General features: G+C 30.6%; 1 protein-coding gene across 3 annotated transcripts in view; it reads left to right on the top strand.

The window, feature by feature from the left end:
* Window positions 1–14176, top strand: part of LOC106678915 (probable DNA double-strand break repair Rad50 ATPase) — a gene marked incomplete in the record, with an annotated part of 525008 nt that overhangs the window by 90367 nt on the left and 420465 nt on the right. For all 3 annotated transcript variants that reach the window (XM_067049131.1, XM_067049130.1, XM_067049132.1), the window contains 1 exon segment: window positions 5610–5700. In XM_067049131.1, the coding sequence (XP_066905232.1) occupies window positions 5610–5700 (91 nt within the window).

Here is a 14176-nt window from a genome sequence, read left to right as displayed (position 1 = left end):
CTCTCTCTCTCTCTCTCTCTCTCTCTCTCTCTCTCTCTCTCTCCATCTCCCTCTCTCTCCCTCTCTGCCACCCTCTCTCCCTCCCTTGTTATTTATCAAAACCAAATAAAATCTACTATAAAAAAATATTTTATATTTAAAACTATTAATGGTAGGTTCAGTTCACAAATTCCCCAAAAATTCTTTTAAACAATATATTCTCTCAAACTATATAGCTTTTAGTATAGTGTGACATTCTCTTCATCACCTAATTGACAAGATCGTACAATTTGTACGTAGTAACAGAGAAGGCTTGCCTACGTTTGTACGAAAACATCTCGTTCAGACATTAATTATACCAAATATTGATTATTGCAATGTATTTCAATATATCTATTTTTAGTAGATACAACATACAAATACACAGTACACACTTAACATAAATATATACAATACATACCAAAAGAGGGAAGAATATGAATAAATATTAAATATGAATAAAAGAAGGAAAACAATAAATAAAAGTGATGAAAAAAAGAAAATATAAAGAACGAATTACGACACACATCATACCCACTTTAGTTTATTTTTTATTTTATGTCAACTTATACTATTTCACTGTTGAGATATTTTTAGTTTTTTGTATATATTTTTTAGCCCTACAAAGTCTGGCGAAATGTTGTGACTTATTACATATTTTGTATAATATTTGTGTTTTTATTTACCCCCGGACCATCTTATTATTTTTTTATTGTTATTTAAAAAAAAGAAAAAAAGATTGCATTAATATTGATATGATTATGTCATAAAAATAACATTTGTATAAAATATCATTACTACACCGTGAGTTCAAACTCATGATAACAGCTTTCTTCTAACATCGCTTCTTGAGATACAAGACAACTTGTTTTTCTAAGGTGTAACAATTATGAAATAACATTTTTAGAAAGTAATTCAAACCTGGCCCTAATTGTTCATCTATATTTAAGAATTACGTCAATAACCATTAATGTAGGTCAGTGCGTATCAGGAAATCAATTTATAACATTTAATTTCTTCCTCATGTTTATGTAAACCGATGCTATTTTGATTGGATGGGTTGTGTATTTCGATGTGAGCAAAGTAAACTGTTAAAACACTCTTTGCAATTACATCTAATAGCATCAAGTGTAGAGTTAATCCAAAGGCATGCATAAAAGTGGCGAGTATTGTACAGAATATTATTCAAGATGAAATTTAAGTATCTTAGTCTATAAAGTTTATTGCTATGAATAAATTATTCGTCAGTACTTATTGGAATACTTAATTTTCGCAAAAATCATCTCTATTGTAGCAGATATTTTTAGAATTGGAATTCATAATAGTAATCATAATTTTTTTTCGTATTTGAAATATGATTTATGACAAGAGATTTACTTGGAACTGCATACTTGACTGAAACTTCCCGTAGATTTCGATTACTTCAACACAGGCATGTAAAGCGCTCTTAACTCCTCGTTTACTACCGATGCCGTTTTTTCGATTTCAGGGGCTTTTTAAATATTGTTCTATCTCAAAATCTCTCCTTCCCGTTTTAAGCTAATATTTTGAAAGTGATATAGGACCCTCGCTCTCCGGGGGTTTAGTGGGGCGGGTCAGGCGGGGAAGGATGGCCTTTTTTTTTAGTGTTACGATACTTGTGAGATGTATAGTAACGATACATGTCGTTCATCGACCAACCTACTCGCTGTAATTGTCCGTTTTAAAAGTCAGATAAGTAAGGCTGCCATGGAGGGTTTGATGCCGTTTTTTCGATTATTGTTAAAATTACAGATATTCGAAAGCTCGGAGCCATTGATCATGTACGCTTCCGAGTCTTACCCTTCAAAGAGGACGGTTGCCCGGTCAAATGCAAGGTATATGGGCACACTATGCGCTATTGCCACCTCGCAGTGACATACTCGAGGTGCTCCGAAAATCACGATATATCCCTGTACACGCTGACAGGACCGCCCAAGTGTACTGTGTGTAACAAAGAAGGGCACAAGCCGCTTCTGCCACCATTGTAGCTGCTCTCAAGAAGGATGGCATCAGAGTTAATCCAGCTAAGACGGATGCCGTCATAATGTCTTTCCAGAAGGGCAAGAAAAGCAGGCTACCCCAACGGTTCGTCGTGGATAGCGAGGGTCGGAACATCTCCAACAACATCCTCTACCTGGGCGTGACTCTCGACAGGCACATCACCTTCTCCAGCCACGCCAGGGAGAGACTAAAGCTGACCCGGCAGAAGACGCATAGGCTCTACCACTTGCTTATTTCACAACAGTTCGCGCTACGCCTGAAACTCAAGATATACAGGGCCACCATACGTCCAACGCTGCTCCATGGTGCACCACTCATGCGACACCTCCACAAGACTACGCTCTCCAAACTTCAGAGTTTCTAGAACTCCTTCCTGAGGGGAATAGTCAGAGGAACTTCATTCCAGTGGGCCAGGAACAGAGTAATATGTGAGGAGCTCCAACCCTGTTGGCTGGAAAGCCTGTGGCAACACTCTATTCCGTGAGATCGCCCCTCCACCAAGACCTGAGAGGTGGCAAAGCATTGTCCCCTTGGTCGACGTCCTCGCCTTGGGAGGGACTTCTGGCTCTGCAGCCTGAAGTCATCACTTCAACACCACCAACAGGAATAGCTCCTCCCATTACTAGTGAGCATCCAGGCAAACATATGCCATCATTGTTGACACCGCCTTCAGCGGACCCGGCAACCATTCTTATAATGCCATCCCGGCAAAACAAGAAAATGAAATAGCCTGTATATGTACATATCAGTTTTCTATTGTATATATTTGTAAATGCTTGCTTATTTCTTTGTTCCAGGAGGTAAGAAAAAAAAAAATGTTTACTACAAAAAACTGTTATACACTATGATAATCAGATAAATTTGTACATATGGAATTGTATATATTTATTTGTTTTGTTTTTTCTCTAGGTCAGAAAAAAAACAAAAACAAAGAGTACATATGGAATTGAGCTTTAGGGCTCCACCAAACCATCAAATTCATCCCATATACAATCTTTACAATCCAAAATCCTTCGTAAAATCCTTGATGCTCTTCGACGTCTCAAATAAACTCATCTATAAAGACCTCAACGTCCTAGTCATTGCAGATTTGACCCGAAATGGATATGCCTGCTTTTATTCATAAATTCCTACCCACTCTAACCCATTAGTTTTTGATTTCTCATTCATAATTATCCTCGATAATCCCCCGATGTGTTTTAAAAGAAGATGGAACAGGATCTTCTAATCTAAGACAATAATGGTTCCTAACCAAAATTATCGTGTTCTAAAGCATTTATAAGTTATATGTACGTATTACATTATACAGATTTCGCCAGCCGGAATAGCCCCTCCCTATTCCTAATAAGCTCATGGCAAACACATGCCATCATCGATGACACCGCCTTCAGTGGACCCTGCAGCCTATCTTATAGATGTATTACTTTGCCTACATTCATTTTTCATTTGTATATATTTGATTGTTGTTATTTTTATTCTCCAGTTTTTACACCATTCTTCAATAGATGTTATGTGTGCCTGTAGTGTTTGTAATGCAATAATAATAATGAAATATCAGGTGTAAATTAGTTCATCTTGAATCTCTTCCTCACAGGTTGGAAGAATAACAAGACAATCAGTAGCCAAACTTTCACGCAACTTCCATTTTTCACTCAATTGAGGCATGTAATAAATTAATTTATTCAAAACTTAGAAGTAAGCAATAATATAAAGATTTTGAAGGAAAGATTATGAAAGTTGCTCAGAAAATCCGCTAGAAGCTCTTATGCGTTTAACATTTAACTTGACTTTAAATAGGGGTTCTCACAATCCTATACTTATAACATTTAACATGGTAAAACATTTTACATTTAACACATCATGACTTCCCCTATAGAAAGAGACCTCTTCCTATGTGTTAGTGCCTCTAACGTAAGAGTCGTGGGCACTAGTTCAACTAATGTGCACTAGTGCCTCAGTATTTCTTCCTAAACAAGGAAGTGTGGTCAACACCCACGCTCAAACGCTAAGTTTTTCTCCTTACCCATTTGAATGCTACTATTGAGGTTGATTATACCTCAAGTATGCCTCTTTATAATTGATCTATTTTCATGTTGATGTGTAAAACTAGTGGTCCTGAAACAGGAACAAACACTACCAAAATATTAATTTTATTATTTCTCGACAATTAATTACTTTTTTTTTACTATAGGGCTTACGCATGCATGCTTATGTTTTTTTTTAAATACATCATCAATACTAAGTCAAATCATTGCATAATCCAAAAGTTAAAGTATCAAGTGATGAAAACGAAGCTATCAGTAATTTTATGAGAATTATATTAATATATTATTTATATATATATATATATATATATACCACTACAGCTAATTTTTACCCATCTCTGATAAATACACAGCATACTAATACCTAATCAAACAATTTTTTTTTTAATTCCTATAATATATAGGCATAGTACAGTAAATTTATAATAGACAATATTAATATATAATTCCTGTTTATTTTTTTAAATTTTAATATTCTATGTTTTATTTTTTCCTCTTATTTATACCTTAAACCAATACATAAAGATGTATTTTTTTCCTTCGTTAACAAAGATATAATAAACTAAAATTATAAAATATAAAAAAAAAATTGTAGATAAGCGATCTCACCGTTTGTCACATTCTTACTGAATGTATTGCTCAAGAATCACAGCGATTCTCTTCAGATTTACAGGAGATGATGAGAGAAGACCTCACAACAATATCAAAACTTTTTCACTTTTTGAAAATAATTAATATCTATGATTACACATAGTCTAGCTCTAATTCCAGCATGTATAAATGGATGCATAATTTAATATAGTAATTTACTCACTACCTCAATTCTAATTGTAACTCTATAAAATGTAAATTGTAACTTTCTCACTTTGTAATTGTAACTTCGTGAACATGTCAATTATAATCTACTTTGTAAATCCAGTATAAATGTTCCTAGTTGTCTAAACACTTAAATTAATTTTTCTATACACATCAAAATCTATTGTATTTTCACAGATAAGTACCATTTAATTAAAATTAAAAAAAAAAGATCAACAATTATCTGCAAGGGTATAACCGTATCTATACATTCAAATATGTATCCAACAGATAATAAATAAAACAAAGGAATTTATATATAAATAATTTGTGAAATAGTAATAAATAAATATAAAAATGTAATAAATACTAAAAATATATACAAAAAAATATAACTTGTTTCATTAATGATTTGTGGTTTGAATATTTCAACCTTGTTATGGTTTTCTATTCCTCCCCAAATTCTTAACCTCAAGTTTCTGTATATTGGGCATTCAACATCGTAGGATTAAATTATTTTTCCTGTTATGCACGTATTACATTCTTAGTGTGGATTAATTCTGAGAGTTGTAATTCTGACTGGTCTCTTTATTGTATATTTTCCGGTGTGTTTTATATGCATTATTATTCTGTTTAATTTTAAGTTAATCAGTTCCAATAATGTATGTCTTTTAAGATTTTATTTATGTAGAAATATTTTTCAAATAATTACCATTAATATTTTTGCAGATCGAGTGAACCAATGGCTGCGCGGGCAGACCCCGAATCGAACTTTGGCGAAAAAACGAACCGGAAGCGGCGGCTCAAACTCAGAGTACACGTGAGTCCTTATCTTTATTTTATAAAATTATCCTTTTTATTTTATTATATTTTCATTTTTTTTTTTTTATCATTTTACCGTTTTTTGAATATTCTTATTCTTAGTTATCACTTTCGATAATAAATCTTTGTAATCAAACACAACAAAATTCAAGAAATTCAGAATTAAAAAATAAATAAAAAAAATAGTCCCTTTCCCGGCCGCGACTTTTCTCCGGTATACTGCATTGTTTTTTTGTTTTTTTTTTTTATTTATTTTTTTTTTTTATTACTATTTTGGCACCAAAGTGACAGTAAATCCAAGAATTGAGATTTCATATTTTCTAATCTCGGTCAGTTATCGAACATTTCGATATTTTATAAACACTATACCTAATATTTAGGAATGTTTAGTACACACTTACAGTTTTCAATAAAATCTTTCATATGAGTTCGGGCACTGAATGGGGCATGCTATCGCATAATTAATATACTTTTTTATCTTCATTGGGAGTGGACAAGTGAATATTTTCATCAATCTTATATAAAAAAAATAATTTTTTTGTCATTTAGCAATTATCAACGTTCTTTGTCCATTTTATTGTCTTATATGAGGGTGATTATTTTCAAAGATATTAAAGTAATTAATAGATTTTCAATTTTTGTTTATTTTTTTTAAATTGTACAAGAAGTGGTTAATAATTTTTCTTTCCATATATTTATTATTTATTTTCATCACTTTACTACACACAAAAAAAATAAATAAAAATAAAGTTCCCATTAATAAATAAAAAACTTTTTTCGTTTTAAGATAGGTAGAATCCAAAAATCGTCTAATATCGATTCTTTTTTAATTATAGTTATGTTGGATGCCCATGACATTGTTATTTTTACATTAACATTAATTAGAAAATAAGTGCATATTTTGTTAGTTTATCTATTTCAATATTTTGGCTGTGGATTTTAATAATTTATTTTATATTATTTCTTGTTAAAATAATTCTTTAAACGAAAATAACATAAATTAATGGTCTGTTGGAAAATAATTAACTGTATCAATAAAAATAAATTATCTTTGCTGGTCGAAACTGCTCGTTAAAGGTTTAACTGCCTTTAAAAGTAAGAACCGTATAATTTTAGCTTTAATGTAACTAATTAAATCTATTTTTGCTTAGCTGGTTTCAAACATGGATATACAGACGTTTTTAGGATCTATTAATTTTTTTTTTGTTCCTCATAATGGAATAGGTAAGTGTGCTAAGAATAGATTTGTTGAGGACAGTAAATGATTATTGAAATATTTTTTTATTATCCTCTGTATTTCACGGTTAATTGTCCTTACTGAAAATACCAATTAATAAGGATTTCAAAACAAGAAAATAATTACCCATAAAGGTATGTCTATTAACTCTGTCTTTAGAGGGTATTTACGTTTAAAGATTTTATGGCTATAAATTATTCAGGTTATAATAAATAAATCAATATTTATTCCAACTACTTTATAGGAGAAGATGGTCCTTATAAAGAAATGTCAATTAACTCTTTGCTTAGAAGATATTTACGTTTAAAGACTTTATGGTTATAAATTATTCAGGTTGTAATAAATAAATCAACATTTATTCCAACTACTTTATAGGAGAAGATGGTCGGGGAGTGGTCAGCAAAAAAATACACAAATAAACAAAACGTATTATTTTGTTCAGACTTTTCAAATTTTAAAGGAATTTAACGGTCCTCGGTTGAAGGTCTGAAATTCAGGTCGAAATGTCTGCACAAATAAATAAGTTTTGTTTATGTTTGAATAAAGTAAATTGTATCCAAGTTAAGTCTCAAAACACTTGAGTGTAAGGAAAGTTAAAAATATTGTTGTCATAAGAAAATTACATTGTTGTTAAGCTGATCTGTAATTAATATAAAAAAATAAACTTGTTTATTAGAATCAACTAATAGTTGTTGTTTTTTATCAACTACTAGTTATGCTTTGTACTACCAACAGGCAGCCCTCACGAAGCCCTACAAGGTGGGGCGAAACCTTGGTTAACAATAAATAGTTTAATTTTACTATTTTGATACCTTTATTGATCGCCACCCGGATTATCTTCCTCCAATCCACGCCATACGGTCAACCTTCTTCTTCCAACATTAGTATCAACTTTTCGGCCTAAATTTCTAGCCTTCATCAGAGCAAAGAACAAAAAACAAGATAACAACCAATGAATAAAGAATATAGAATGATTAGAAAATAAGTTAATAATAAATAGTTAACATTATGGATAAATAGTGTTGAAAGACATGAATAGTTTATGTATTATAAGGAGATAGAGGCTACATGAGCAGAAAAATATTAAAATTAAGTAGTAGGAATATGTAAGTAGAATACTAGAAACAAGAGACAATATAAAATTAAGAAAGACAAAAGTAGTAATTAGTACGTATGACGATAATAATAATAATAATATGTTGTTAACATAACTAATATAACGTAGGTAAGGAAAAATAAGAAAAGAATAGATAAGGAGAGTGTAAAAGAAAGATAAGAAAAAAGAGAATAAAACATGATCGACTTGAGGTTGAGTTAAAAGGTTAAAACTTTTAAAATCGAATTGTTTTCAAAATTTAAGCTCTTGGCTGTTGTCAATTTTCTGACACAATTTTAATCATTGTAAAATATGTCTAAAATGAATGACGATAACGAAATATGTGAAAACAATTTATCTGATTGTGAGTGTAGTGATTACGTTGACTCTTGCAACATCCTCCTTTTTATACTGGAACATTTTTTGAACAGTACTTAAAGTACCGTCGAAAAAATATGAATTATATATGAAATTGAAAATTAAAAAATAATTTGAGGGTGAGATAACTGCCTTTTTTCTCCTCTTGGGCTCTTGAACTATGTAGTCAGGAGTAAGTTAGTAATCCTCAGTAGAATCAGAGACTGTTCATGGGTGTTTGCCACCTTTTTTGGGCGTCCTGTTGGTGTTAATTTCATGTGCCTCCAGGAGACGAAATATGTCACTGTCATCAGTCCATGTGTCATATGTAATATGTATTATTTTAAAGTTTTTATTATTCGCTTAGAAAGGATTAAAATAATGAAAAATCTGGAACCTAGCTTGAATTTAATATTTTCTTATTTTTTTCGTAACCTCCTTTATTTGGTTAATATATATTACATAATGTATGTATACCAGTAATATAATGCTTTTGATTGACTGTGGCATATTTTCATATGAATTTTTTTTTTCTGACCTTTATTGAATATATATAACAATATTGATATGTACAATTAAAAATATATACAAAGAAAAGTTTTAGACGTGAAAATCTTCTAAACAAAACGGTAATGGAGATACCCTCTAACGAGTTTTTCTTGTTTTTAAACTCTTAATCCAGATTTTCAGTTAGGACATATAACCCCAAAACTTGTTAACACACTTCTACACAATTCTATAAATCTCTATCTCATGTACAAACATGTGTACACCTTTGAACAATTATATGTATTGTAATGAGATGTTTATAATTGACCGTAGATTAATAGAATTGTAGTTGTGATATAGATTAATGGAGAAATTATAGTATACATTTATGAGGAGATAGTCGGTGGGACAGTTAGAAAAAAAACACAAATAATCAAAAACTTATTTTAATTATAATCTTTTCACTTTCTTCAGACTGGTTAATATTGTTTAAACAAAACCAATTGTATCCAAATTAAATCTCAAAACACTCTATATTTTCTCAAAAGTCCAACGTTTTGGCCATCATCAAAAGCAATCTATTACAAAACAGCTTTTATTATACATTGATTTTATACATTTTTAGCGATTACAATATTATTAATCAATAACATACCTTAAAATCAATTTACACTCACATAAAATATTGATAAAAGTTTATGCAGACTATTCTGTCCATGTAAAATTGTGTTAATATTTAAAATTAACTTTGATATGAATTTTAAGAATAAAATAATTTCAGATTTTATTAATATAAAAAAATTAATTTGAAATAAATAAACATTATGATTATTTCCTGAGTGTAAGGAAGGTTACAAATATTGTTATAATATCCAGGTGTAACGGAGTTAAATTTACTATAATTAAAAGTTTAATATAGTGACAAAATAGGTAATTAGACTTAAGCTATGGATAGATTATTAATAAATTAATACATTTCCCTAATGCTTTTTTATCTCGTTGGGAAATTTTTACTGAAACTAGTGACCTGGGCAGAATAGTCTAGAAATTTTTTAAAATATTTTATGTGAGTGTAAATTGGTTTTTAAGGTATGTTATTTATTAATAATACTTTTATTTCTAAAATTGTTATAAATAAAAACTATTTTGTGATAGATTGCCTTTGAGGATGGCCAAATTGCCCGAAACGATGGACTTTTGAGAAAATAAAGAGTGTTTTGAGACTTTAATTTGGTTTTGTTTAACCAAAAAAAAAAAGACAACAAAAAAACAGTTATTTCTAAGCCTTCATGAGGGCTGAAAAAAACAAAAAGACCTAACAACCAAAAATCAGACAAACATAAAAATAATAATAAAAAAAAACAAATTTGGAAATATACGCAATAATTAATTAAGTAGATTATATTTGATTGATAGCGATAGAAGTAAGAAGTAGTTCTTTAACACTTTGTTTTTAATTTTTTTTTATCATTTATTTTGTGTAATTATTACCTCTATAATATTACATCTTCTATTGTAACAATCTACTACATTCCACATAATTTATTGTTGCTAATTTCCAAATTCTCATTTTTTCTTAATGCACCTCGACCATCTGTTTCTTCATATGTGTATTGTAACTTCTCATCATAACATCTTCTCATTAATAGCAAAAAGATGCTCTTTAACTTTCTTTTTCTATTTTAATTTCGATTGACTCTTCTCAGACCTTCGGTTACTTAGTTATTGACATCATGCAAGACTCGGCTAACCATAATGACACACTCCACGAGTAACGGTAAGGAAATACGTTAGTGCAATTGTGGTAAACAAACCGTGGGAAATGTTTTCCTCCTGTGGTTTTCGTGCGTTACGATTCGTCAGATTTTTTTTTTCCTTTTAGAAATATGTTTATCGAAATATTATACCAAAATATTTGTTGATTAGAAAAAAAAATTACTTGTAGTAAAAATTATATTAAAGCGGGGAGGGGTTCAAAGGGAACCTTCACTAGCCAACCATGAAGAGCAATGAAAATAAAATAAATTAACTGCCGAATGTTGTTATTGTTATATTTTGAGTAATTAAACGTAATAAAATGTAAAATAAAATATGGAAATATAAACTGGGAAAAAAAGAACTTAACTAATTTATAACTATTACAAAGAATAACTTGTAGGTTAATCAAAAGGGAAGGGAGAAAATCTATCTTATATCTTATATCTTCTTGGAGGTAGATCGACAAACGTACATACGTCTTGGTGAAAATGATTAAGACGACGGAGATGGCCAGAATACTGGCTACTATGAGTGCGTAGTGAGGGGACACTGGAGACGATGTGTGTGCACGGAATGAGACGCTAAGAAGCCAACTGTTCATCTGCTGTATAAATACAAACTACCAAGAGTAGTTGTTTTGTTTTTTAACATAATAAAAACCATATGTTCACATGATCGATCATTGGACCATATGTTGGCTGCAACACTTATAAAGAATTAAGTGCTTTCATGAAGTGCAATTATTGAATAATAAAAAATGACAATTATTGACTGCAAAAAATTACTATTGAGTTTTTCAATAGGATATCTTTGACAGCCGATGATAGTCGTTTTTGATCGTCTCATTTTTGACTAACTCTGCTCTACCCCTCATGCGTTGGGAATCTTCGCGATCCTAGGTCAAGAGTGTAAATATTGTACATAATAGTGTATAGGTGATTAGTGTTTTTATTTTATAGTTATATTAGTTCAGAATTTTACTTATTATATTTTATCCTTATTTCCTCATGAACATAGTTTGATTATGTTCATTTTTTCTATCTTTCTGTTTATATATACATAGATCACAACCAGCTTTAACACAATTTACTGTTTTTTTTTCTTTTCTTTTACGTGAACTGAAAAAGAATTTTTTCGATGTGCCGACCTATTATTACAAGAGCCCGAGATGAGGAAAAAGTCAGTTATTTCAACCCAATAATTTGATTACTTTAATGAAAACTATGTATAATTACTAGTCAACATTGATGAGTCTAACAAGAATAGGTAGGAGGAATAAAAATGGTGGCAGTTTCAAAACATCTATTTTTCATTCAGAACTCATTAAAGCAGAGTGAATTTTCTAAAATATGAGCCCTAATAGAGCTATTTACGTTCAATAGTTCCCGAGATTTTTAAAAGCAACATTTCATAAAAAATGCATGAAAAAAATAGAAGTTAGTGAGTTTATTTTGAGAAATGTGTATCTTAAAAATTGTTCAAAGTACAGATGTTTAATTATTAAGTATTAGCCCTTAAATTAAAGCTAGTTTAATGTACTTTAAAGTAATTTATGACGTTTTTCTTCCTAGGACTTGTAGTTCTCATGATATTTGCTAAAATAAATCGATTCACAGTAGTTCAGACATAATTTCTTGTGTAAAAGTTGTTTTCATATGCGAATATCATGGAAACTATTACCCTTACAAACTTACGTGATATTAACTAATTTATTGGAAGTTAAATAACTTTTATTTTGAGTGCTAGGAGACATATATACTTGTTATGGGTCCTGAGATTTATTTTTTCGAAAATCAAAAGAAAAATTATACGAACAACTAGGAATTATATTATTGTGAATTTATTTTGGTCACATATTATTAAAAAAAACTACTCCTACAAGGATAAACGTCATAAATTACTTTAAAGTGCATTAAACTAGCTTTAGTTTGAGTGCTAATAGATATCTGTACGTCGAATGTTTTTGGGATATAGATTTCTCAAAATAAATTCACTAACTACTGATTTTTTATTACATTTTATATAAAATGTTATATAAAAAAGATAAATCTCTGGAAACATGAACTTAAATAGCTCTATTAGGACTCATATTTTATAAAATTTACTCTACTTAAAATGGTCTTCTGATAGTTGAATATAGTTATAAAGATATGGAGCTCCGAATGAAAAATTACTTTTTTTTTTTTACCTGTAACAATGCTACATCTGTCACTTATGCACAAAAATAAGACCACAACTGTCAAGTATAAAGAACAGTTGTCGCGTCTTCTAGAAAATGTTCCGGATTATTTTTTAATATACACTAATAGTTCCAAATCCGAAAGCTCGACAAGTTATGCTCAATATACACCACCGAACTCCAAGCGATAGCATCTGCCCTCCATTTTTGCTTTTCAATAATTCAGAAGACTATTGTAATAATCTCAGATTCGTTGAGGTCTCTAAAAAGTTTGAGAAACATGTACCCCGAACATCCACTTATCTTAAGAATTCAATCTTTTCTTCTAAAATTATCACAACAAGGTAAATCCATTATTTTCATATGGGATCCAAGCCACATTGGCATTGTTGGTAACGAGCTCACAGACAAAGCTGCCAGAGAGGCACTCGCGCTCCCTGGCCGAGGCACAGCCGTTTTTACCCCATCAGAACTCAGTACACCCCTCAAATTACAAATGTTAGAAAAATGGCAGGCCCAGTGGGATGAAAGCTCTCCGAGTAAATTAAAAGAAATAAACTGATCAGTAAAATCATAGTCAACATCCTACCGCAACGTTTTTCATTCTGACTTTTTATCAAATAAAGGAGAAAAGTTAATATGATTCTTTTTTTTTTTTTTTTTTTTTTTTTTTTTTTTTTTTATTGGGAATATATGGAGTTAGTATATTGGAGCGGATACAAGCGCTCCCCGACGGACGGAGAGTATATTGCGTGATTCCATTGAGAGTCCGTGTTGGGCGACCAGTCACGCCCTCAGCAGTAATTGAATACGCTGCAGCTGAGGTGAGCCACACTTCCATTATCCGTAAATAGAATAGTAACGACAGTTCCGCTGGGAGGATCCCTGTTTTGATCTGGGAATACAAAAAAATAAATAAAACCTCTACGCCAAGATGAGTTTCTTCGCTGTTTGTCAGTAACTGAGCATCTATACTTCGCGATTTAAAAATTGATTTTAAAAACTAACTCATCTTCCTCAAGTATTACTTGATTACTTTCCCGTTTAAATGTGGCGATATTCTTCGTATATATTTCCTGATCCTTGCAATATCATAAATATTGAAAAAAAGCTGTTTTACACAAATATATATTTTTTTTAAAGTTTAGTTTAAATTTCAAAACTAATGTTTGCCCCAGCACATTATAAAATTCGAAGAACGCCCACCACAACAAAAATACAAGTCAAAAACTCCTTAAAATGTAGGCCACTACATGAGAAGAAAATAGTGCAGAACCAGAATATATATTTATGCTAAAAACCATAAATGAAATTCAGAAATAGGGGTTATGGGAAAAAATATATATATATCATAAATA

Source organism: Halyomorpha halys, unplaced genomic scaffold, assembly GCF_000696795.3.
Source record: "Halyomorpha halys isolate HHAL.00 unplaced genomic scaffold, Hhal_1.1 Scaffold168.1, whole genome shotgun sequence".
In the NCBI taxonomy this organism is placed as follows: Eukaryota; Metazoa; Arthropoda; class Insecta; order Hemiptera; family Pentatomidae; genus Halyomorpha; species Halyomorpha halys.
Note: the sequence above shows the minus strand (reverse complement) of the source record. Positions and strands in the feature narration are given on the sequence as shown.